We start from the raw sequence: 24700 nt of genomic DNA on the forward strand, positions 1-24700 counted from the left end.
GGTCCGAATTCCTCGCTGTCGAACAACGTCATACCATGCCACTCATGCTTGAAACCTGACACAAGGCTTGATGTCGAGTAGATCTCTATACCAAACCCGTTAGATCATTGCGAATGGAAATAGAGAACAGCGTCAGCTTGACTCGGGATGGTGTGCAAAATGCGGATAAACCGTTATCTGATGTGGTGGCTGAGCCACATTTGATGCAATCATGATCACAGCCACATATGCGGAGAGTCTCTAAATCGAAGTGGCTACGCGAGCGAAAATCAGCATGAGAGTAAGTCTTGACGAGCAGTGACGTGAGTAGAGGTGTGGCTGGTATCAATTCCAAGTCCACTGTCTGACCATTTCTGTCAATGGTATCGTAGTTTTATCCATCCCGATAACGCCTTGCTAATACCTCAATTGTCTTTCATGCCAGCTTCTGTATGCTCGTCCTGGAACTCGGCTCAAGGCAAGTAAGCGCCGCCTGCAACGACTAGATTCATCTGTGTGAAGCCGACCTTGTAGACTGGGCTCTTCTTGGTTGGGAAAGCCGAGATCTGGTCGGGTGATACCACAACGTCCTTCTTGGACTTGCCCTTCGCGACCGCACCTCCTGTTGCCGCGCCATCGATCTTGGCGCCCGCTCCACCTTCGCCTACGACCTTGCCTTGGCCTTCCTTGTTGGGCTGCACGTCCCAGACACGGACAGTTCCATCCGCGCCGCCAGAGACGAGCACGCTGGACTCGATGCTCCAATCCAAGCTCCAGATTCCGCCTCGACCGTGTCCACGCATGCGCTTCACCAAGCGACCACGGGCTAGGTCCCAGAGCAGAATCTCTCCTCTATCGTCCGCACTGGCGAGAATCTTCCCGCTCGGCGAGCACGCAAGAGCAGTGACGTTGCCAATGTGGCCGGTGAAGATACGCACAGCTTGTCCTCTTGAGATGTCCCACATGCGCACCGTCTTGTCTGGCGCCCCCGATCCTGTGAAAATGTACGCGCTATTTGGATGCCATGCCACTGTGTCTACATCCGAGTCGTGCCCTACGAAGAGCCGCAGTGGCGCGATCTGTGGTGTACTCCAGAGTCGAGCTGTTCGGTCTGCAGAGCATGATGTGAAGTAGTGGCCGTACGGTGAGAATCGGACATCCCAGACAGGCAGATTGTGCGATTTGTAGACCACCAAGTTTGTCCATGTGTCTAACGACCACAGTCGGATGGTGCAGTCTGCTGAGCAGGATAGTAAATATCTTGGTCGCGAGTCTGTTGAAGTCGAGTTGTTCGTATCCCCATTCGTTTGTGGTTCTGGAATAGCGATCGATGGCGAAAATGAAAGCCCATAGACTGGTCCAGAATGTCCGATCAAGCGCCGTGATGAAGATGGCTGGAAGTTCGGAGGGTCAGTAGGCGAAGTCAAAGTCTGCCCATCCAGCGACCAGACTCTGATGTACGACTCTGCCGATCCGATGGCGACGAGGCAATTGTCGCCGGAGAATTCGATGCAGTTGACGCTGTCATAAGTGTTGTGGAACGTGAACATTGTCACACTCACACCAGGCCCAACGCCACCAGTCTTGCCTTCGATGCGAAAGCGGTCACGGTTCTCCTTGACTCTCTGCACCTCCATAGCCACGTCTCGTGCCGTGGAAGGTGGGAAAGGGAGTGCATCTCGAGATGGGGCCGCGTCATCAGTCTCTTCGCGCTTTATGCGCTGCTCAAACTCATCAATCAGAGAGTTCTGGCCTGCCGCGGGTGGATGTGCTGCATCATGTTCTTGCAATTCCGCCTTGACGTCCTCTAACAAGTCATTTTCCATGGGTAGTGGGCCAAGGGCAAGCTTCGACAGCACTGAAGGTGCCTTTGGGTCGAGATTGGCAGATCCGGGATTGTGACCAGGAATGCCTTCGTCCTCTGCCGGCACGTCTTCTTGCCCGTCTCGGGTCGCTAGCATTTTCGCCAGACTCCGCTCAGTGCCGGCAGCGGCGCGATCCACTACGCGCACATCCAAGTTCTGTGAGATGATATGCGTGATAACTTTGCCTCCTTCGTTATCTTTGCTCTCCAAGTGCATCATGAGCGTTTGGAAAGCCATGTTGCTAAGTGTCAGGCGGTACTTGTTATTGCGATATAGGTCCGCGACCGCGTTATCCTGCGCGTGCTCCGGCTCGTACAACTTGGAGAGCGCTCGCAAATCATCTGGGTTTTCGCGCTCGAAGTGGCTCCGAAATCGGGTGAAGAACTCCTCTGCATCTCGTGAATAAAACTCGCCGATGCACTGCAGGTAGGAGTACACAAAGAGCGGCCAAAGTAAACGCTTCAGCTCTGGCTTGTAGATGTCCAAAACGTTGTCGATCCAGTTCGTAACGAGGTCAAAGGCGCGCCCATACTTCTTGCCGCCAATTTCATCGATCGAGGTGGCGACAATGTTGCCGTTGGCGTCAGTGTTTGCACTCTCTTTGCGGAGCATGGCCTCGGTACGGCTGTACCCTTTCTTAGAGAGATATTCAAGTACCTGAGGAACGAGGTCAGCCATCATGCCGGTGGAAGATGTTTGACGCGCAGTGATGAACTAGTTGACGAAGTGCAGAATCCGAGTAAACGGGATTGCGTTGTGCGGAGGAAGACGGCTGCATCGTGTTGACGGGAGGAAGCGCGCTGCCGGGCTCGTGAGGACTGACGTGAAATCTCCTTCGATGTCGATGTCGATGTCGATGTCGTGAGAAATCCAGCAACACAGATGTCGGATTGAGCTCTAGTGGGTGCCTTCTGGCGAGGAACGATCGAGTGTTCCCAGCGGCAGTGGCGACAGATCGGAAGGCGCATACGAGTAATTGCCGGTCTCTTCTCAATAGCAATCTCTCGCATGGCATTCTCGATCCGAGCTCGTCCAGCTCCAATTCGATGGGGCGCTGCCGTCGGATGCATATGGGCTCGCGCGGTCCTTCGACGCCAGTATGATGGGTTCGTGCGATGCGCGACGCTTGATGGGGGCGCATCCGACAGAGGATGAATCGTGAAAATCAACGCGACAATAAAGGCACACTTACTATTTGATTCAGATTCTGCTGTTGGTTGTTCTGGCCGCCCGCGCCGCCTGGCGCATTTGGCGGAGGAGCGCCCATGCCGCCTGCACTGGAAGGGCCAACGCTTGTTGTGCGCGACGGCGGTAACGGCTGCGACGCCATGATGAGTACTCAACGGCCTTCACATGTGAAGTTGGAAGATGAATAAAGATGATCCCGCGAGTGATGTGAAGTTGTAGTGGAAATGGAGCCTCGAAGTGAAGCTGCGCAGGGTTCAAGCGGCTCGGCTCACTCCGCCGCTAAGCGGTACCTGCAGCTGCAGCTGTCGCATCCACTTTGTCCTGGCTGCATCGCGAAGCTACGCGCTTGTCCACGATGATGGAGAATTGAAGATCGCGATGGCGCAACGACAACGGACCTTCACGCCGGAGGAGCGTATCGACGAGCTCTCGGAGATCAACCAAGATGTCTCGAAACTCGTCACTTCAGCAGGCCAGGCCATTCATGCGCTCACGAACCGACCATTAAATCTACACGCTTCCGAAGACGACGAAGACCAGCAAATGGCGGGCACGAATAATGACACCGTCGAAGATCGGAAGACCCAATTCAAGGACAACACTGAGGCCTTCTTCACTCACTTGCAGTCCATCTTCGTCATGCTCCGTCGGCAGACCTATGCCCTGGAAGAAGCTGGCATAATTACACCCGATCCGCTCGCGTTACCTGAGCAGCCGAAACCAGTACAGGCGCCGGTTCAGTCGACGCCGAGAGGGTTCATGCCAGTCCCGAAAGAGCAGCAGCTGGATCCGGAGAGGATCAAGAATGGTGGTTTGGGACATCTCGATATCGGCTGGCTGAACAGTCGCGGCAACAAAGTTGGCGCTGAGAAGGAGGCTGAGCTTGTACAAGAGGCGAAGGCTTTGCTCGAGGACGTCCTGAGAAGCGAAGATTCAATCGGCTGAAAGCGGATGAGCAACGTGGCGGACGATACTCAACGTCGCGACGTCTGCACGTTTAAGCCAGGGATACGTTTGGTCTTCGCATGAGAAGGGTAGAGTGATCTTCTGCTGTTGTCTCCATAAAATCATCACAAGCCCCATAGGACTGGTTTCAGCATCCAACGACACCGAACCCTGGCAGCATACATCTCATGGCCCGGTGCGAGGCACATGAACCTCCGTCTCAACTGCACCTCTTCGCGAAAGAATCCAGTGGCCAAGGCGCTCAATTCTGAGCCCGCAGGATAGATCAATACTACGATGGTCGCCGAGAGACCCGTCGGCTGCCATTCTTTAGATGTCTGCCTTTCTAACCTCTCCGTGCCGAGCAGACACTTGTATTGAAGACTTACTGGCCGAACAGAGCTTTCAAGCACACAGGGAAAGAGTTTTGGACAAGGCACTGCCCTTCGGTGATGTGCAGTGGAAGAGGAATCTTGACTGATGTAAGTGAGACGATTCGCGTCTTTGAGCAAGACTTCTGAATAGTGCACCGAATTCGAAATCGAAGCTTCATTTACCACGCTTTTCGAACGTTCGCATGCGTCTCTGTCCTTGGGCCAGCTTCTGTCCCCATTTTCCCCAGCTCAAAACCGAAGTCACCGCATATGACGTCGGACCACTGGCGGAATTAAATTCCATATGCGATCTCCAATTTCGACTGTTCAACGATCAGTCTTGGTCTGGTGGTAGATCCTAAGTCGACCTCAGATGTCGCTGGAAGCATGTTGGATGCGACGGATCTTTCGTGATGTCAAGCGGGCATCCGGAAGAGCTTCGTGCGGATCAACGCACATGACCAAAACTGGTTGTTTTGCTTCGCGTCGGAAGACATCTCTACCCATGTTTGTCGATGAGTAACTAGCTTTTTGTTCAATCACATCCTGCGACAACTCCATCATGGCCATAAGTATACCCTTGGACCACTGTTCAGATATCATTCTTAGCCTCAGGTACCAAACGATCGGCCTTGGTCTAGCGGTCTCAGCATAAGTCGTACAATCATGTACGCCGCTGAAATGGATCGCCGGGTGATGATGCGAAGAACAGTGTTGAAGTCTTCATTTCGCCCCGCTGTAGTAGTTCGAAAACGCTAGACGGTTGTCGACTGCTTTGCCCCTTTCTGCTTTACCAGACCAAGTCTTGCGGCAGGACTCCTGGAAGAAAACTGTTCTGTCAGTCTTGTGCTGTCGCTAGGTTTTATCGTCTTCACCGTGAATCAGTGTTGATAAGTGGCCCGCGTGCTTAATGTCCCCAACAATCACCATTGGCTCAGCGGTACAGTTGTAAGTCGTGCCATTCGTACGCTGTTGAGTTCGATGATTGAGAAGACTGACACGGAGATGCGTTTCGGAGTCTTCGAATGTCTTCTTCAACTTCTAAAACGCATGGGCCAATGCTGATTGTTTTGCACTTCTTCTTCTTATTTTGTTTTTTGAAAAAAAAAAAGATGGTTCGCCTTACTTATATGTCGCCGGCTGCCATAGTATCCGCTTGCTTTCAGCAGTCTCGGTGAAGACTGGTTGTTATAGGTAACACTCGATTTGCATCCATTAATCAATCGGCCTTGGTTTAGCGGTATGGCCGTAAGCCGTGCAAGTTTGTACGTTGATCAGCCTGATCGACAATGGCGGGGACGTAAGGACGCATCACAACGTCTTCGCATAGTCTCTGGCCCTCGGGCACTGCTTGATCATTGCCGAAGAGCATAGCCTGGAATCAAGCGTTTGATTTCCAGTCTTGCAAATTTTGCTTCGCACAGGCTTGACCATTACCATTGTTTTGACCAAATCTTTTTCCCTTTTGCGCAAAGCTTTTGCTGCTGCCATGCTGAGCGCCGAATGCGTGTTTGTGGTCCATACTTGCAAGGACCTCCCCTCATCCGTTCGAGGGGTCGTTGAGCCTACATAGCTGCCCCTTATTTTGCCCCCTACGAACGATCAGTATTGTTCGAGCGGTATAGCTATGAGTCGGTCCAAAGGAGCGCTGAGTCGAGCGAGCGGAATGTTGGATCCGAAAAGACGCTGGCAAGGGTGCCATTGTAGGCTTGATGCGATGTTCTGATGCTCTTCAACTACTAATCGTTTTGGCCTTTTGCATGAGGCATGGGCCTCGAATTCGGCTGTGTGATGCCTCGTGTCGCAAGGCAATATAGCAGGCTTGGTGGACACCCGTGTGCTGTCTGGGTTTGATGCCAGTCGATCTGGACTACGAGCAAGTGAGACAATGAATCGTACTCTCGCCCACATTTCTTCAGTGATCATTAGAGGCCTCGTGGTAAAGGTCGTAAGTCATGCTTCATCTGGGCTGAGCCGACTGAAAGCTCGTACTTCGGTAGCTGCAGAGCTCATTGGGCCCCACAGGGAATGGAGCAATAGCTCGAACCACGAGTTGCTTGTGATTCTCTTGCCACTTCATCGTTTTGCGGAAGGCGGCCGCATTCTATGCGTGCATTGCCTTCTATCGCTTGCATTATTCGTCCCTCCATCGGGCCTGCGCTGCATAATCTATATCGGCATTCGATTGCACCGCAATAATGCCAAACTTTGATAGAATCATTGCTTTTCTTCTTCATCTTTGCTTTGATAAGGCCAAGTCGTGACGACATGAGAGTGGGAAGAGGTAAATTTGCCAACATGCACGCTGATTACGTGCTACTGAACATACCTTTCGGTTGCTACCTCCCGGTACACTATGCCTGCTCTTCGCATTGCTGCTCAGTCCACATAGACTCTCCATCCATATGCCCTTCCAAACCACTTTCTCGCTAATTGTGCTCCAGATGTCGTGGGCTGAGAGAAAGCGATGTCCTGTCTCCTACCAATCTTCCTCGGAGTGTTACTTGTCGTGGGTTGTTTTCCATCTTCACGAGACCCGATCGCGGAGTTGTGCCGGTTGATTGCAGTGTTCAATAGACATCTCGCGATGCCTTGTCCTCTGACAGAGGAAGAAGTCCAGATCCTTGAGATGCCCATAATGGCAGAATGTCTTGTCTCAGAGAGCTCGATGAGTTGTCCTGCTGCTTGTTCAATCTCGTCCTTGACAGCTTGCGCAGCATCTGCTTCTTGCTGCTTCCGTGCTCTGAGCTTCTCCAGTGCAGACTGCGTTCTCGGCACAGCTTCCGCTTTCCCCCTTGCTGCCGTCGCTGACCTCTGATGTTTCTCTAGAGCTTTCGGCCGCACCACCTCAAAGGCTTGCTCGATCCTCTTCACCAGCAGGAACCCCACACATTTCGCCCCTCGAACATACAAGAAACTCCTGTATGTCGGATCTTCCAGAGCTTGTCCGCTGCTCTTTGTCCTCCCCTCCCAAATCTCCTCCTCCGGGATCCCCACAGCCCCCAGCTCTCTCTGCACAATCTCCAAGACCCCCTGCGCCTTTCTTTTCCGATGGACGGAGTTCCGACAGTCCACATACAAAATCGCGTCTCCCTCTTTCACTCCCTTGAAGACACACAATCTCTTCCCTTCTTGCCTCACTTTCACCACAAAGTCCTTGCCCACATCGTACCCATCCACATTCTGTTTATGATACTTATCGTGCAGTTTCCTGTCTTCCGACGAGGAAGCGACATATTCCATTCCACAGGTGAGACATTTCTTCTGGACTTTCTGCCCGAGGCTCATCTGCATCTGTTGGAGACCATCGTTGGCAGAGGTTGAAGAAGGTTTGCAGGTCTTCGAGGGACGAGGGTTGTCGGTGGAAGGCGTCAGAGGTTTGCGCTTGCCAAGAATGGAGAAGACGTTCTTGAAAGGTCCTGATGTTGTTGATGTTCTCAAGACGGACTTGTTGTCACTGGTTGACAAGGACTCGTCTTGTTTTCGTTCCCATGGGAAGGCGTCCGGAGGACTGCTCGGCGGGCTGCTGACTCCATTGGCAGCGGAGTCGCTGAAAATGGCCGGTTGGCTCGATGCGCGCGGTGGTGTTGAGCTCATGATCGATGCATTGTATCTGAATGTTGTCATGTCGAAGTCAAGTCCTCACCACGCGTCGAAAGTTCACGCGTCGACGAGCTCATCCCTGCCACCACGCTAGCCGATAAGCTTAACGAGCATAAAGCCTTCGCCTATCGGCGACCCCACCTTGCTTCCCTCACCTCTCACCTGTCCGAACATGTCTCCATCAAATCCAGAATCAACATCCTCCAAAGTCATTGCGTGGCTGAAGAAGACCTTCATCCGACCACCTGGCGACGGCTACAGCCCCAACAGTCAATCCTACAATCTAGAGCCCCGGCATCCTCGGTTCAAGTCGCATTAGTAGTACCTTCTCGTGGCTCCACAAACATGCGATCTCAAGCTCCAAATCGCCTCGTCACTGTCTCAACCCTCACGCCTGAAGCTTTCGCACCTTTTGGTGAAGTCATACAGAATCCTGCAACACACGATGAATTAGACGGCAATGGGGAATGGAGGCTACAACATCAAACTGCAAATCAAGGGAGCGCGACCAAATGGCTAGATGTCACGCATATGGCGAACCATTACGATCGGGCAGCGAGTCGAAAGGCAGCGAAGGTGGCAATGAATATGTTTGTGTGTAAGCCGAGAACGTTGTCGAAGAGGAAGTCAGATGGGAAAGAAGTGTTCAGAGTGGAGATCCTAGAGAGACATCCGTATACTCCGCAGACATTCGTGCCTATGGGCCTGGGGAAAGGGGAGAAGGGAACAAAGTACCTGGTCATTGTGGCTCCTACTCTGCCGGCGAAGTCCAGAGCTGAGGGCGAAAGGTCAGAGAAGGCATATCCAGTAGATGTACCAAGGAGAAAGAGAAGTCTGAAGGAGAGATTGCTTGGCGCAAGGCCAAATCCTTTTACCAACGACTATGCGCCTTCCACCACGCGTTCAGTAGCTGCACTGCCTCCATCACAGCGTCCAAAAGGAACTGGTTTGCCCGACCTGGACAATCTGCAAGCCTTCATCGCGAGGGGCGACCAGGCTGTGACATATGGTCCTGGAACGTGGCATGCGCCGATGGTGGTGTTGGGTGCAAAAGAGATTGAGTTCGTTGTTGTGCAATATGCGAATGGTGTTGGGATCGAGGATTGCCAAGAATGTGAGCTCGACGCTGACAACGGCGAAGGAGTGTTTGTCGATGTCGGTGTCGATGGATCTGCGCAGGATGAAGCGGACGCAAGCAAACCGGGCTATATGCGGGCGAAGCTGTGATGTTGCTCAACTACATTATCTGAGGCTTCCGACATGTTCCGCAAACATGTCCGGCGTTGCTGACAAGACCTCCGTCTCAAATTCCAGTTCCTGCTCCTCAGAGGGGGCCACTTCCACCGTTGTACATCCCCTCAACTGCTGGTCCCGGGAAAATTGTGTCGTGTCCCGAACAGCTCTCTGCAGTGTTATCGCGCGACTTCGCCAGATCGAGGAGCAGACAACTCCTCGCATTGTCGGAGGGCACACTCATCTCTCATGATTACGTTACTGAGAAACATCGTAATCCCACCGGATCGAAGTCAAATTTGACCACTTCCCAAAAGCGTTCTTCGGTTGCCCGCCAAGCAGCAGCTTCAACTGCCTGTTCTCTCAATATCTCCATCTTCGCCAACCACTTCTGCACAACAGACTTGTCCTGCGAACCTGACGAGCCGTTCTCGTAATGCAGCTTACAATGATCAAAATCAATTTCAGACATTGTCTCCATGAAGACGCTCAAACTTGGATAATCCCGCAGATCTGGCAGCATCCGCAGCTGCTTCTCTTCCCGAGGCGTTGTTCCATAACTCAACCGCAGCTCCACAACAATCTTTCGAATCGCTCGTCTGTCCAATGCGGATAGTGATCTGATCCAATAGACAAGTTTCATATTGCATTTGTCGTCGATCGGGCAGCGGAAGGTGTTGAAGGCGTAGTAGGCTCGAGACACTTCTGTGCGCATCTGTCGGCAGGTATTGATAGTGAATGGCTGTGGGATCGTGTAACAGCAATTAGGTCGCTCTGTCTCGCAGCTGACATCGTTGGATTTGGGCTTGAAGATTGTGATGTCGCGCGCTGGAACGACGAGGTATCGCCAGATCTCGTCTCGTAATTCACGAGGAAGTTTCGAGAGTAGGATGCACGAGTCTGGTTGACAGATGATGGGGCTGGTGTTCGGCCGCGGAGAGATTTTGTTTTCGATGTTGCTGTCGAAGGTCAGAATTTGTGCTTTGCTACTCGGGCATGGTTTCTTACGATCCACGATTCATGGTTCCGCTCATGGCTAATGTTATGCAGGTGATCAATTGTAGTAAATCGAAGTGCAAATAATGCTGATATTTCTATCTGATTCAGGTGAAGCTGTTGAACAACTCATGAGGAATGTTTGATCGACCTGAAAGATGTGAAACTTGTTTCAACAGTGCTGTTTCTGTACAACCACGTGAATAGAATGTTATGAAACGACCGCTATACGTCGACAAGGCTCCCGCCTCTTTCCCGTGGGACATTTTTGTGGTCTTCTCGAACGAGAAAGAGGGATTCCATCTCTTGACCAACTTTCATAGTGGCGCGAGAGTCAAGTAATCCCATGGAGGAGCTCAAGTTCAGTATAACAGCTCCTTGTACATGCGTACTGATGCACGGCAATGAGCCGATTCCAGACGACGGTAGTGTGATTCGAGATATCGGATGTACCGGAATGCCAACAGAGAGGACGATTGAAAAGCCAAGAGCCTCCTCTGTTGGGATGATGCCACAGTAGACCGGGAAGGCCGCCCCAAAAGGAGTGACAAGCAACATGTTCGCTGACTTTACAGAAATAGCACTTAAAAATCTGCTGTCACGGAACCTGTCCACGCTTCAGTCGCGTTCTTGCATGATCAGAATGTAGAACGACCTCCTTGACGGCTGGAAAGGCTCGGCATCACCAATGGACGCTCCTCCATGAATGCTGGAATGTGCATTCTTCCCCACCCCCAGACCTAGATCTGAGCCGCTGGTCGCACAGTGGCAGGAGGAGCGGCACAGTTGCAGCCTAGACATGGTCGAAGAAATGGAGTACTATATCAATCAAAGTGCACCTGTCTGTTTGCAGGTCAGCATACCACGATCATTCCTACCGTTCACGGAAATCGCCCATCATGGTAGGCAAGCTGCAGCATGTCGTTGCAATTTGGTGCCTGCTTTTCTTGACCACATACGCTTTCCCATGGAACATCTCCCGCTTCCATGTCGCACGTCAAGAGGACCCAGATGATATTGCACGAGGAGGTGGACGTGGCCCACCACCGCAGCCCACTCGTACTGTCACAGTAAGACAGACCACAACTGTTGCCAGGTGAGTGTGTTGAAAGAAATCATCCTGTGTCGAAGCTAACGACAACGAAGAACCACTGTGACGGTATTGACCACATCTGTTCGGACGTCCACAAGAGTCTTGACCGAGACCGAGTATTCCACTGTCGCGCGTACGACTGTTACACGAGTGAGCACTGTGACTCGTGCTGGTGTTCCTACCACGGTCACCTACACCCAGCCAGCTGCGACACCTAGGACGATAACACGCACCAGGACTCTTCCTGGTCAGACCTTCACTGAGGACGGAGAGGTGACTACGGTGTACGACACCTCAACTGTGACGCGGGTGGCCACAGTCACAGTCGATGGCGAACCGTCTACTATTTACCAGACCCTTCCAGCTGCGACGCAGACGGTCACACTCGAACCAGAGGAACAGTCCACGGCCACTGTCACCCGAGTTGTGACTCAGCCAGCGGTCACAGAGACCATTACTGCAGATGGGGAGGTCTCCACAACCACAATTTTCGGAACTTCTCTAGCTCAGACCGTCACAGCAGACGGCGAGGTGTCCACGACCACTGTCTTCGGAACTGCCCCAACCGAGACCGTGACTGTCGACAACACTGTCACTGTCACTGAGACGGCGAACTCTCCGCAGTCCTCCGTCCGAACATTCACTGAGATTGTGCCGACCAACACAGAACAGAATCCCGTAACTGAGTCTGTACCAGCGGAGGCAGAGCCGACTGCAACCGCACCAGGCGACGACGTCGAGCCGACCGAGACCATTACGGAGGCTCCAGTCGAGGTAACCCCAACTACTAGCCCCGATGCCGAAGAGGGGGAGGAAGTGGTGACCACTAGCACGGGAGGTTTCCCTGAACAGGAAACTACGTTGGTAGAAGATGTTTCGGGCACCATCGCACCAGATGCTACTACGACTCAGGCAGCCGCCGAGCCGACCCTGGTTGACCCAGAAGGACCGACAACAACTCAAGAAGCCGAATTGCCAGCTGAGACGACACCGATAGACCCTGAAGAGACATCAGAGTTGCCGGCTGAATCGACAACCCCGGCCCAGGAAGAGGAAGGTAGCGTGCCGACAGAGCCTTCCACCCCCTCCGGGGAGCCCGAAGAGACCGCAGCTCCAGTTCCCACAGTCCCGGAAGAAGCAACAGAAAGGCCAAGTGAATCTTCAGACCCAATCCCAGATGATGAGAGCAGCCCGCCAGAAGCCACGCCCACACCGGCAGAGGAGCCTGAAGAGACACCAGAACCGACACTACCAGATGAGACAGCAGAGGAAACATCTGCGCCAGTTTTTGCAGAGCCCACAGCAAGCACGTTGCCTGAAGAAACTCCTACGCCAGTAGGAGAACCCGAGCAACCAGCAGACTCGACTGCCACGAGTCCAGAGGATCCTAGCGGAGAGCCAATCGAGCAACCGACTGCAGAACCAGAGGAAGAAAGCCCATTGCCATCGGAAACAGCTACGCCAACCGATGATGCCGAAGCCCCAGTTGAAACAACCCTCCCAGCTCCCGAAGAGACAGCGGATGAACCGACTGTGTCTATACCTCCGTTTCCATTCCCTGGAGACACAACAGAAGAATCAGCTCAGCCGAGCATATTGCCAGCAGATGGAGACGTCGCAACGCCATCTACGCCAACCGATGACGCCGAAGCCCCAGCTGAGACGACCCTTCCAACGCCCGAAGAGACAGCGGATGAACCGACTATGTCTATCCTTCCGTTCCCCTTCCCTGGAGACACAACAGAAGACCCAGCTCAGCCGAGCATATTACCAGCTGATGAAGATGCCGCAACGCCAACTGCTCCTGCGGACGAGACTCCAGCAAGCGAAACGAGCCCGGCCGTTGTAACTCAGATCGTTGTGCCTATTCCAGCTTCCGTAGGCGTAGGAGCAGATGCTGGAGCCGGAGTAGACGTCTCGATTGCAGGGCTACAGATCAGGAAGAGGGTTTTTGACATGTTTTCCAGGATCTTTGTGTAAGCTATGTCATGAAGATGTGAGGGAGATGCCGTGGGACTCGTTCAGTAGGAGCGAAGGCGGATGGGTTGAATTTCAAGAAATATAGACCGTTTCCACCGACACCTTTCGGCGCTGCAATTCACCGATCATGTACCCTTGCAAAATAGGCGAAGGTAGTTCCTGTTCCCACAGCATAGCATGTCCTCGAAGGTAACAGAATTGCGTACCTGGGTGACGACTCAGCACGAATGGCTCGTCGGCTCCCAGTATTACAAAGACCTCGTCACCTGGTCGAGCCAGGTGTGAGGCCGTGATGCGTAGCTCAGTGTCTTTGCTTTTGAACAATCGCCATGGCTGAGCGTGATCATCTTTGACCATTTTCCCTAGTGTCGCGACGAAGATCGCACGGGCGCAAAGGACCCTTCCCGGGTTGCCATAGCGGTCCGGAAGAATTGCGACTTGTGGCTGTACATCCATCGATGCCCGGCATGGCCTTGGATTGCAATCGTTTGCGAGAGGGAATCCAATCTGACGCAAGAACATTTTGTATTCGGAATTGGGATTATGAGCTCTCGACCAGTTGGGAACCCAGGTGGGTAAGACATCATCTCCATGGTATATATTATTCCTGTCGTCCATGGCGATGGCGAGGATGTCTAGGCGTTGTTCGATAATGATGATCCGAGCAGCTACTTCGGTCAATAGCGCGTTCGACGTTCGAGATTCGCGATAATCTGCCACGATATTGTACCGGGGATCGGCAAGGCCTAAGAAGGCGAACACCTTGTCGCGAGGGTCAGCACTGTTACAATTGCGCCCGTGGTCCATCAGTGTCGAGAGTGGTTGGAACGAGCGCCCCAGGGAGTCTGATCGATTTGCTCTACTGCGCATCACGAAGCTTGCAAGTTTCCACGCCATTTCGGCCTTCGCCCTTTCTTGGTTGTAGGTATCGAGCTCCCGCATCTGTCGTCTGACATCAAAGAGACTGGAGCGCGCCTCATGTTCGTCCATTCTTAAGATACCGAGGACTAGTCTGCCCCTTCGAGATAGCCTTTTCCACACGGATGTCTTCTCACTGCCAACCGCCTGCAACCGACTCTCCTGCAGACCTAGTTCAGTGATTGCTTCTTCACAGTCAGCGGCATGGAGCGGCAGCCTTGAGTAGAAGTCGCCGAGAAATTGGTGCAGATCGAGCCAGGGGATGGTCATGCCGTCCAACAGAAATATCGCACGTGTAGACAGCATGAATTCCTGGTATACCCAGGCCCTGTTCCACCAAGAACTCTCGACGATGCAGTTCGCATTTCGCCACGCGAGCAGCGACTTCTCCTGCCCCGGCGCAATCCCACGATGCGCTGCTTTCGCGTCCTTCATCGACCTTGTTAACGTTCCAAAGTCATGTAGCCATTGATGTTGTGATGAGTGTCGAAGATGCCAATCCCGCCAGGTCTGCCACGTGTTGAAATTTGAACGGATCCGCATGGGTACTGGAAGCCATATTACCACCTGCTCCGCCATCTCATACATATTTCCCATAAAGGCCACCTGGTGATTTTTTTCTGCATCGTGCTTTTGATCTATGCAGACCTGATCGATCCAAACGTAGCGTTCCTCTTCCATTATGCCCACTGACTTCCAGCTTTCTTTCACCGCCTTCAATGCATAGTAGAGGTTGCGTGAAATAGACAGCACACAGCCGTCGACCTCGATGTGCTTTCGACGGTGCTTGTCCCCCCAAGGATAAGACAGTGCAGTATAACGTGGCTTGCTCATTCGCAGGGATATGTTGGATTTCAGCTCATATTCATAATGACCAGAGCCGGATAAATCGACTCGCATGAGTCTGATTTCGTCCTTCTGATGATTCAAGGGCTGATAAGAGAGATGTCGTTTACGAGCATCCGGAACGTCGGCGCGGCTTGGACGCTTGGTCCTGCTCGAATCTCTTGACTGTCGTCGTCTCGATGCTGCATCGCTTGTCTGGGCTGAGCTTTCATACCATTGTCGACTCTCATTCTGAGCTGTTGAGTTGCGTCTCGAGAAGGTATTCGTGAATCGAGGCTCTTCACTACTCCATCTGTATGATCGAGAGGGAGATTCTTGTACAGGTGGTTCTCTTGACTGAGAGCGCACACGTCGCGCGCGGGGAGTGAGGTTGTCGAGGGAGATCGGTGGGTGACGCGACGAAGCGTGACGTTTGGGTAGTCGCGCGTCGGAGGTAGAATAAGATTTCTCCTTGTTTGTCGCCCTCGGCTCTTCGTGAAGCTCCAAGTACTCTGTGTAAGTCGGAGGCACAGCTTTGCGCCTCGCCTGGATGTTGGGCTGGAAAGGTGGGCGCTGGCGTTCTGGTCGTACTGGGCGTGATTGTTCCCCAGCCGGGTACATTGGACCACGTCCGTAGAAGGTGAGATGAAAGAGAGCGTCGCCAGCATATTCAAGATGCGATCCTACGCTCGCGTAGTGGAGGGCCGCATAGTACTATCGACTCAGCCTTGTCGGCAGCTGCGCGCCTCAGACGCAATGCAGCAGAAATAGTGCTGAGCCTGCCGATGTATCTGCATTTCTCATGAGCTGAGCGCTTCCAGAGACCTACTGAATGCATGGATGCTGCATCGAACAACGCGTTTCGCGCTGCAACTTGACATTCCTGTGTTCAGGTTGCTGGAGGTATACACCAGCCTCTCCGCGATGGATAAGTCTCACGTGTCGGCACTCCACGCAGCGGCATTCTAAGGACGGCCCCGGAAGTACCAGCCTGAGTGATTGTTTGCGAGTGGAATGTCATGGCACAGAAGCGAGAAGTATCAATTTGATGCAATCGATCTTGTGTGTCGACAAAGGGAGAAAGTACGCAAGGCGCAGGCAGGGAAGTAGCTGCCAAGCTAGTGCCTGAGGCCCAACATCAAGCCACATCCCGACAGCATAGACATACAAAGGAGTAGGACAACGCCCGTCGTTGTATCCTAGCTCGCAAAGCAGAAGTGATATGTAGGTCTGGAAGGTTATCATAGTCCGCTCGAAGCTAGAAGATCCGAACACTTGGATTCTCTCTCTTTTCTCCTGTATCAATACCTATCTCACCGCCCCATTCTCGGGCCGGGCACCAGGACTTGCTCTTGCCCCTCCAGAAATCAAAGGAAACAGTGTTTCATGCCTGCGCCTAGCCAGAGTCACGAACTCCCATTCTCATGGCCCCTCGCCTAACAACACGAAATCCGTCTCAACCCTCGCATTCCAAGCCAACAGGCTTCAATTTCACCCACAACCCACCCTTGATCATGTACACAACCCCCCACTCAAACTCCAGCTCCTCCCTCTTCTCATCAAGATCATTCCCCTGCCCAACAAGTTCCACCTCAAACGCCCCAATCAAACCCGCCAACAAAATCGCCATCTCCATTCTCGCCATTTTCTCACCAATACAGGCCGACGGCCCATGTCCGAATGTCATAAACGCAAATCTCTCTTGCGCTCCGCCATTCGCGCTCGCCAACCAGCGATCTGGGTAGAAAATATTCGGATCCTGGTCCCATAAAGCCGGATTGCGATTGAAGATTGGCATAATAGTCATTATCACAGTTCCTTTGGGGATTCTGTGGCCGAGAAGGTTTACTTCACACGCTGCTTCGCGCACCACAGATGGGATGATGGGGTACATTCGGAGTGTTTCATTGCAGACCGCGTTCAGCAGCGGCATTGTTTCGATAGAGTCGAGATCGGATTCTGTAGGACTCTGTCTTCTAGACTGAGAAATCCAAGGTAAACTTTCATTGATCTCGGCACGGAGCCGATTTTGGAGAGATTTGTCTTTGCCAAGCTCGAAGATGGCTACGCAGAGTGTCTGAGCGATCGTCTCGTGTCCAGCTCCGAGGATTGCGAGAGATTGCTCAATCAGCATGTCGAAGTCTGTGATTCCTGCGCGGATACACTGCGAGATGATGTCGTTGCTCTTGGTGTCGTCCTCGTTGGCATCCGCAGGCTCCGACTTCTGCTCCCTGGTGTCATGGACGACTACACTGTCTTTCCTTGCCTTCGTCGACCCTTCCGCATCCTTCTTCTTCCTTGCAATTACATCTCCAATCCTCCGTCTCACAGCCCCTACTGCCTTCCTCGTCTGCTCATTCCGTCGACTTGGCAACATCTCCACCACTCTCCTCGGCAGAAAAGGTGCAAAGGTCCTCCATAACAGGCCCGTATACTGTGACCCGTTTCCCGCGCCGCGAAAGGCAGCAGCATATTCGTTCCAGAGTTCGTTATTCGGATTCGCCAGACAATCGAAATCGAGACCAAAGCCTGCCCGTCCAATAATATCCAACGTCGCGCGGTTCACGAGTCCGGTGATTTCGACCCTACCATCGCTGTCGCGACCAGCAGAGTCTTGCAAAGCCGTCACCAGTTCTCGTGTTTTGGACCAGAACAACAAATACTGATTTTTCACATTTCTCAACTTGAACACAGGCTGTAGAAGTTTCCGTTGGAGCTTGTGCTCTTCCCCAACGGCCGTGACGAGTCCTTCACCGAGCAGCGAAGCGAGGCTTTTCCGCATGACGCTTTCTTTCTCGTATCTGTAGCCGCTTCCATCTTCTAGATTCCTCTTCTGATGGACTTCTTGGGCGGCTGCTGTGTTGGTCAGAAGGATTTTGGGCTTGTTGAATAAGCCACGGTAGAGGAGGAGACCAGAATTGGGGATGGTTTCTGCCCAGTTTCTGAGTCTATCATGTGAAGGTTCTTCAAGGAGGCGGAGATAGAGGGGTTCTTGTGGAGTGTGAGGGATGTTGTAGGTCCAACTGTTGGCTGTGAGGATATGGGGCGAAAGGTAGAGTAGAGCGAGTGAAGTGACTGCGATGATTAGAGTGATTGTCGGATCGAGAGCTGGTATGATCGTCGAGATCATGTTGGCAGGTTCTATGGGCTGTGCTGTCTTGAACCAGACACGTGTAGGCCATTTCTGGAACAGCGTTGCAGCGGCACTCAGTTCTTATTAGCTTCGCTCGCTCTGTGCAGCAGCGATGATAGACCGGAAGCGTCCTGGCTGGCATATCCCTGATGCAGTGTTGAGAGCCTACCTAGGGATGAGAGCTTATAGGTGCGGACTGTCGCGATCGGAATCCCCAAGCTTTCTGACAGGGTAGCTATAAGTTTGTCGGCGTCGGTAGGCAGCTTGATAAGGTTGTTATCGTCACAGGGTGAAGGTTCTTGCCATTCACTCCATGTACAGTACCGGAATAGCGAAGAGTCAGCTCGGTCGCGTGATCCGCTGCGTTGACCTTTGCAAGTCTCTCCGCGGTTGTCAAAGTCAATGGGCAGTCCCGACGGCTCGACGGAGATGGCCTGTTCCGTCATCATGGTTGGGAAGGACTTCACCTTATGAGCTCGCACGCATTCATGAAAGAGTATCTTCCACGTCTGGAACGGAGGTGCATGGCGATTGGCATATCTTGATGCTGCTCGTCCGACGCGATCATCTGGTTGACAGCATTGGTCGTATCCAGCACGAACAGTATCGCCCGGCTCGACTTGTGATATGCGCGATTCCATTCCCATGTCTCTTCTCAATGTATCAAGGTGGAGGTACTGACTGCAAGGCTGGAGTGGGAACCGAGATTCTGGTCGTGCGGGGACGATCTGGAGTCGGGACAGCCATCATCATCTGGAAAGGGAGTTCTCGAGATCATTCGTAGAACAACGCCATGTGTACAGAACCGACCAACACGTGCAGTGTGCAACGGTCGCTTGTGGTTTCCTTCATTTTGGCTCCTTCGGCAAACGGTCCCGAGGCAATTGCGTAGCAGGCGCCTGAACAGGAAAGAGGAGCTCCACGCTCTGGCGTGGAAGTGACGTACGGAGCTGTTCACCACAACAAACAGCAACCACCGACAAGCTCTTCTTCTCTTCTCATCACTTTCAGCAAACAAGAGAAAAACACAGAAACTCACTTTGATCACCGCTCAAGTACACACATCAACAGCAAAGATGTTCCGCCAACAGATCGCCCGCAACGTCCGCCTCTTCAGCACCTCCGTCCGCGTCCAGAAGGGCCCAGTCGAGGCCGCCAAAGACACCTTGAAGGAGGTCGACAAGAATGTCTCTTCGACTATTGTCGCAGGTATTGAGAAGGGCGGTAAGTCGTCGTCGTCATCTACACATCCACGTCCATTGACACCACCACATCCATCGATGAGCTACCTTCCTACCAATCAGAAAGCCATTGATGTCATTTGTACGAGTTGCTGACATGCATTGCTTCGAAGAACAATTGACCGGTCGCGCCAAAGAGCAAGCCGCCGAGGGTGCGAAGGAGGCCCAGCGAAAGGCAGAGGACGTCAAAGATCAGGCGGCGAGGGCTGCGGAGGATGCGAAGGACAAGGTGAAGCAGTAGATGGGAGATCCTTCTGAGTACGAGCCTGCAGCAGTGGTACCATCAAGAATGCCAGAAGCATGAAGGAACGCCATGGAATGATACTTGTGGAATACAGACCTGATAATGAAGCGTTATGGGAAGCGTCTGCCTGCGACACAACGTCTCTACCTTCCAGCAAGGTAGTATGTCGAAGCGATGAGCTTTGATGTCGTCTTGAACATGTTCCTCATCCTTGACTGGATGCTGGCTGGGGAGCCCTTGCCTCTCCAATGCGAACTGGATTGCCGATGTCTGGGTTGGAGTGATATGAAGCTGTGCGCATACTGGCACAGTTCCCTCCGGAAGCCGCCTCGATGTGTAGGCCTCAGACCTCAGTGCGGCGGTCGCATATCGCTGGAGAAAGAGAAAGAGAAGAAGGTGAGATGTCCGACCAACCTGCAGAGCAGGCCGACCAGTCAGCGGAATTGTCTTGGCGTTCTAGCAGTCATCAAACTCTTCTCGTCTTCCTCTTCTTGACATTTCGACTTCACCCTTTCACCCCATATTCACACTGTCACTGCCATCACGCTGGAATTTCTGACAGTACTCGTCTCAGCGACCCGACCATCGCGGCATCTGACGGCTTTGCTATTCTAGAATGACCAAGATTTGACGTTAGATTTGATTGATGTCCATTGAATGGGATCACCATTTCAACACCGAAAGACGGCCGAGAACCACGAACCATTCGCCTCTTGTCCACATCCCGAATCCAAACCAAAATTGCCTTCTTCGTCGACATATTACCCGGGGCCCCGCGACATCCCAAGCGAGCCCATCGTCACGCCAAAATGGCATCCCTGCCGGAGAATCCGGACGTCGCACCCCAATGGCTAGAATGAGGGGTCGGCAGCACTTCGCATGTCCGGTTCTGGTTCTGCGTCCTTTCGGGGCGACATATTGGTCGTGATGTACCGAGGGCTCGGGCGAGTAGCAGTGTAGCCACGAGGTGAAGTAACTAGTGGCCAAGCTGCACCTTTTAGGTAGGAGCGCGCGCCGTGGGCATCTGAGCAGGACGTTTCGTTCTTTCTTTCCCCCCTCTTTCTTGTTCCAAACATTGGACAAGATGGTTCAACTCACAGCTGCTGGCTGTGGCCTACTACTGACAGCGGCAGCAACAGCAGTCAATGCCATTGCTCTCGGTCCTCCAGCAAAGGCGCACGAGCACGACCAACTTTCTGTCTCAACGACATCAGGCCGCGTGCATGGCAAAATCGATTCAGCACACCCCAACGTCAGACAATTCTTGGGCATACCTTTCGCCCAACCTCCTGTAGGACCACGAAGATGGCTCGCACCGCAAGAACTCTCCCAACCGAAGAAACGCATCGAAGCCACCGAGCTACCACCTAGCTGTCCTCAATTCCTCACTCCAACCGGATCTGACATCTACACAAACGATGTCCTCGAATTCAACCTCGCAGGCCTAAACGAAACTGGTCCTACATCTGAAGACTGCCTTACGCTCAGCATCTGGACACCAACTCTCGAAAGTGACAGTAAAATCAAAACCTCACACCAGGACCCCAACTGCACCGAAGACAAAGAACAAAAAGATGAAAATCTCCTCCCAGTCCTAATCTACATCTACGGCGGCTCTTTCAAAACCGGCGGCCAAAACGTCCCCTACCAAATCCCCACCCAATTCGTCTCCCGTACCTCATCCCACCTTGTCGTATCCTTCAACTACCGCGTAAACCTCTTCGGCTTTCCATTGGCTTCCTCCCTTCCCGACCAAAATCTTGGCCTTTTGGACCAACGTCTCGCAATCCAATGGGTAAAACAAAACATCCGAGCTTTTGGCGGCGATCCTGAGAAGATGGTCCTGTGGGGCCAATCCGCTGGTGCTGTGAGCGTTGACTTTTATGGTTTCACATATGCGGAAGATCCGATTGTGAAAGGATTGATTATGGATTCGGGGACGAGTTTTTTGAGTGTGCAGGCGGGGAGGAATGCGCCACTGCCGGGGGACAATACGGGAGCGAATTTTACTACTGTGGCGAAGGGTGTGGGATGTGGTAATGCAGCGGAGGGGGAGGAGATGGTGGAGTGTATGAGAGGGGTGGATTGGAAGGTGTTGGAGAATTTTGTGGCGAATTATTCACGGAGTGGAGCGCAGCCGGCTTTGACGTTTGGTGCTGCGGCGGATGGGGTGGTGGTGTTTGGGAATTATACGGAGAGGGCGCTGGAAGGGGGACAGGCGAAGATTGTGAGTATCACCTGAGGTGTTGCAAGCATTTTTACTGACTTGATTGATTCTAGCCTGCGATCATCGGAACTAACGCCCAAGACGGCGTGCCATTTGCACCATATAATCCGGATGGAGTCAATGTTGCCACAGCGAATGGTGTCACATTGGCAGCATTCTTCTGCCCAGCCACCGAGACAACCAGACTTCGACAAGAAACCGATCGCTTGACGTACCGCTACCTCTACAGCGGCAATTTCACCAACATCTCTCCGAGAGGCTGGATGGGTGCCTGGCACTCAGCTGAGTTGCCATTGATCTTTGGCACGCATCCAAATTATCGCGGCAACAGCACAGAACTGGAGTACCAGACCAGCCATGCTATGCAGGATGCCTGGGTGGCTTTCGCGAACGATCCGGTGAATGGACTGGCGAGCGTTGGGTGGAAGCCATACGAGGAGCTTAGAAGCACGACTGTGCGAGAGTTCGGTGCTGGTGTTGCAGTTCAGGACATCGACGTGAAAACCACAGAAGCGATGTGCGATGGAGCGGTTCCGAAGGCTTCGTAATAGACACCAGATACATAGATGCTGCGATGTAATATTGTCACGAATTTGCCTTTCGTGCTCCCCTCTCTTCTTCCCATTCATCCCAATGTTCCACAATTGACTCCAAAATGGACTCACAATCTTCCCAGATCCTCGACCGATTCGCCAATCCTTTGAGCTCTCCATTACGAATTCCGCGTCGAAGGCCATAATACAATTTATACCAATCCGTCCTACTTAGGTCAAGTTGGTTCGGCACTGGTACGGGATCTCGAGGAACAGAAGGACCATTTTGAATTTTCTCCGCTGTCGTTGTCGCCAGATACGGATAAGGTGTCTGATCCTTTGCTGGCCAAGCTTCCCAAAAGAAATCCATATTCTTCATCAGCATTTCGTGATAGAGGCTGAGAGGGAGTTGTCTGAAACTTCGAGATACGAGGCGGAGGCTACAGATATCTTCACTAGAGAGTTCTGTGAGGATGTTGAGGCGGAGCTCTGCAGGTAATGTGGCGAAAAGGTCGCCTGGAGAGGGGGTGAAATTCGTGTTTGCTGGGAGGTCGAAGGCTCCGGAGTTTCCGTCGATGGGGTGAGGTGTTGTGGCATCTGCGATGACTTTCGCCAAATTGGGGATGAAGAGAGGATTTGCTGCGATGTATTCTGTACCGGTCTCGTGGCACCACCATTGTTGATGGAGACGACCAATACCACCGCAACGCCCTGTGGAAGGTGAGTTTTCGCCAAACGTCTCGTCTGATGCTCCTGTTCTCCACCAATCAAGAAGTCCTTGCATGTGGTCTTGCTTTTCGTCGAACCAAGTACGCGAAGCTCGTTTGTAGATTTCTAGGCACGAGGGGTGAAAAGGCATGCTATAGAAATGGTCGTTTTCGCCTGATCCGCCGCCCCAGCAGATATCGTCTGTAGCATGGCTTTGCATGTCGTGTCGCATGGGGTGCATTACGTCTATGTTTCCGAGTTCCCGATCTGGCATGGCATCGCAGAGACCAGAGAGATACATGGGGAAGCTGGAGTCTTGTTCAAAGTCTTCGTCATCAGAGGCGGGCTTCCAGTCGTTTCTTTTTCGTACGAAGCATTGGAATGTCGTGCAGCCTTGCATTTCTTCAATGGAGATTGACCATCCACTGTAGCCATTGTCGGAGTTACAGCCTGGTCCTGCGATGTGTTCGACGTCTGTGCAATAGTCAGTATTTACCCCTCGTCCACATCGATTGTCTTGCTGGAACTGTGTCCCACTTACTTTCGTCAATGCCATCCTGATACTCAGAAACCAGGCCCGCATTCTCATCCGCATCCTCATCACCTGCATGCTCATCCTTCTCGGTCTCTTGCCAGGGAGATCTGTAGATACCATCATCGAGTTCACGTGAATAGTAGGTGCAACCAGACTTGTTGCCACAGTATTCGAATGCGTCTGGTTCTTCTGCACGAACGTACGAGTCGGAATGCTTGTAGTAGCCCCATGCAGCTGATTTTCGCTCGCCCTCGCGCCGGATGCGGGCGATGTTAAAGGATACACCGCAGATGGTGCAAAGGATTTCCGAGTAGCCCATTGCCAAAGGTAGACGTGGTCAAGTGCCTGTGATGTCGATTCGGCGAGCAGGAAGGGCAGTGGCTGTTCGAGGAAGCTGCAATGAGTCCGATGTGAAGTATCTGCTATGTTCTAATGAGTACCAGTGGGCCAGTATTTGCGGAGCATCCTAGCATCTTAGGCGACAAAGGCATTAGAGCAGGCAGAGAGCCAATGGCGATTGCGACCACAGGCCGAAGGATTCGATGTGCATGCATTTCAGCTATCGTCGGCGCGCAACGTCGCATTTGCGAGTTCTCTTGACAGAGGGTGTGACAATCGCGGGATGGCCTTGACGTTGCAGAGGTGGAAGTCGGATGGAGGACGGAAGAGGTGGGTGGAAAGGCCTACCGCAGCGACGTGCCGAGCGAGGCAAGGCTGAGCATATATGTTTTGTTGAACTTTCCATTTCGATGACGGCGCGCTTAGTCTACCTACCATTCACCTTGCCTTTTACCAGATGAATCCGTGGGCTAGCGCACTATGCCGCATTCTCAATCTTTGGAAACACCACAGTTCGAGAAATCGAACCTTTTGTCATTTTTTGTACTTTGTCTCACAACACTCTCTTTCCATCAAGAATATCTTCTATACCATCTCTTCATCATCAGTGGTGCACGCGATGCAATTTTGCCTTTTCTTTTCGTCTTTTGCGCGCCAAGTTCAACCAGATTCGCCACCCAACACCACCGCTTTTGCGACGCGGCTTCCGACACCACTTCATGCATCTATCCGATAACAGCG

At 52.6% G+C, this 24700-nt stretch overlaps 11 protein-coding genes across 12 annotated transcripts; 5 read left to right on the plus strand and 6 right to left on the minus strand.

The window, feature by feature from the left end:
- Nucleotides 1–452: 452 nt before the first annotated feature.
- Nucleotides 453–3174, minus strand: CKM354_000199300 (uncharacterized protein; the record flags this gene model as incomplete). Its single annotated transcript, XM_044797132.1, has 2 exons — nt 453–2501; nt 3037–3174. The coding sequence occupies 2 exons, from the start codon at nt 3172–3174 to the stop codon at nt 453–455; spliced, it is 2187 nt and encodes a 728-aa protein (XP_044653067.1).
- A 236-nt stretch (nt 3175–3410) lies between these two features.
- Nucleotides 3411–3977, plus strand: CKM354_000199400 (uncharacterized protein; the record flags this gene model as incomplete). Its single annotated transcript, XM_044797133.1, has 1 exon — nt 3411–3977. The coding sequence occupies one exon, from the start codon at nt 3411–3413 to the stop codon at nt 3975–3977; it is 567 nt and encodes a 188-aa protein (XP_044653068.1).
- A 2753-nt stretch (nt 3978–6730) lies between these two features.
- On the minus strand, nt 6731–7948 carry CKM354_000199500 (uncharacterized protein; the record flags this gene model as incomplete). The annotated part of the gene is made up of 1 exon (XM_044797134.1): nt 6731–7948. The coding sequence occupies one exon, from the start codon at nt 7946–7948 to the stop codon at nt 6731–6733; it is 1218 nt and encodes a 405-aa protein (XP_044653069.1).
- Nucleotides 7949–8299: 351 nt separating this feature from the next.
- Nucleotides 8300–9181, plus strand: CKM354_000199600 (uncharacterized protein; the record flags this gene model as incomplete). Its single annotated transcript, XM_044797135.1, has 1 exon — nt 8300–9181. One exon carries the CDS (start codon nt 8300–8302, stop codon nt 9179–9181), a length of 882 nt encoding a protein of 293 aa, XP_044653070.1.
- A 259-nt stretch (nt 9182–9440) lies between these two features.
- Nucleotides 9441–10221, minus strand: CKM354_000199700 (uncharacterized protein; the record flags this gene model as incomplete). The annotated part of the gene is made up of 2 exons (XM_044797136.1): nt 9441–10146; nt 10196–10221. The coding sequence occupies 2 exons, from the start codon at nt 10219–10221 to the stop codon at nt 9441–9443; spliced, it is 732 nt and encodes a 243-aa protein (XP_044653071.1).
- An 861-nt stretch (nt 10222–11082) lies between these two features.
- Nucleotides 11083–13256, plus strand: CKM354_000199800 (uncharacterized protein; the record flags this gene model as incomplete). Its single annotated transcript, XM_044797137.1, has 2 exons — nt 11083–11279; nt 11330–13256. The coding sequence occupies 2 exons, from the start codon at nt 11083–11085 to the stop codon at nt 13254–13256; spliced, it is 2124 nt and encodes a 707-aa protein (XP_044653072.1).
- Nucleotides 13257–13328: 72 nt separating this feature from the next.
- On the minus strand, nt 13329–15074 carry CKM354_000199900 (uncharacterized protein; the record flags this gene model as incomplete). The annotated part of the gene is made up of 1 exon (XM_044797138.1): nt 13329–15074. The coding sequence occupies one exon, from the start codon at nt 15072–15074 to the stop codon at nt 13329–13331; it is 1746 nt and encodes a 581-aa protein (XP_044653073.1).
- Nucleotides 15075–16455: 1381 nt separating this feature from the next.
- CKM354_000200000 (uncharacterized protein) lies at nt 16456–18129 on the minus strand (the record flags this gene model as incomplete). The annotated part of the gene is made up of 1 exon (XM_044797139.1): nt 16456–18129. The coding sequence occupies one exon, from the start codon at nt 18127–18129 to the stop codon at nt 16456–16458; it is 1674 nt and encodes a 557-aa protein (XP_044653074.1).
- A 1079-nt stretch (nt 18130–19208) lies between these two features.
- CKM354_000200100 (uncharacterized protein) lies at nt 19209–19614 on the plus strand (the record flags this gene model as incomplete). 2 transcript variants are annotated; one of them, XM_044797140.1, is made up of 2 exons in its annotated part: nt 19209–19356; nt 19487–19614. In XM_044797140.1, the coding sequence occupies 2 exons, from the start codon at nt 19209–19211 to the stop codon at nt 19612–19614; spliced, it is 276 nt and encodes a 91-aa protein (XP_044653075.1). The 2 variants fall into 2 exon arrangements, with proteins under 2 accessions (XP_044653075.1, XP_044653076.1); XM_044797141.1 differs by having other exon boundaries at nt 19511–19614.
- Nucleotides 19615–20701: 1087 nt separating this feature from the next.
- On the plus strand, nt 20702–22392 carry CKM354_000200200 (uncharacterized protein; the record flags this gene model as incomplete). Its single annotated transcript, XM_044797142.1, has 2 exons — nt 20702–21844; nt 21898–22392. 2 exons carry the CDS (start codon nt 20702–20704, stop codon nt 22390–22392), a joined length of 1638 nt encoding a protein of 545 aa, XP_044653077.1.
- A 37-nt stretch (nt 22393–22429) lies between these two features.
- CKM354_000200300 (uncharacterized protein) lies at nt 22430–23939 on the minus strand (the record flags this gene model as incomplete). The annotated part of the gene is made up of 2 exons (XM_044797143.1): nt 22430–23559; nt 23627–23939. The coding sequence occupies 2 exons, from the start codon at nt 23937–23939 to the stop codon at nt 22430–22432; spliced, it is 1443 nt and encodes a 480-aa protein (XP_044653078.1).
- Between the last annotated feature and the right edge of the window lie 761 nt (nt 23940–24700).

The sequence above is a fragment of the Cercospora kikuchii genome (assembly GCF_019650295.1).
Source record: "Cercospora kikuchii DNA, contig_00001, whole genome shotgun sequence".
NCBI classification, from domain to species: Eukaryota; Fungi; Ascomycota; class Dothideomycetes; order Mycosphaerellales; family Mycosphaerellaceae; genus Cercospora; species Cercospora kikuchii.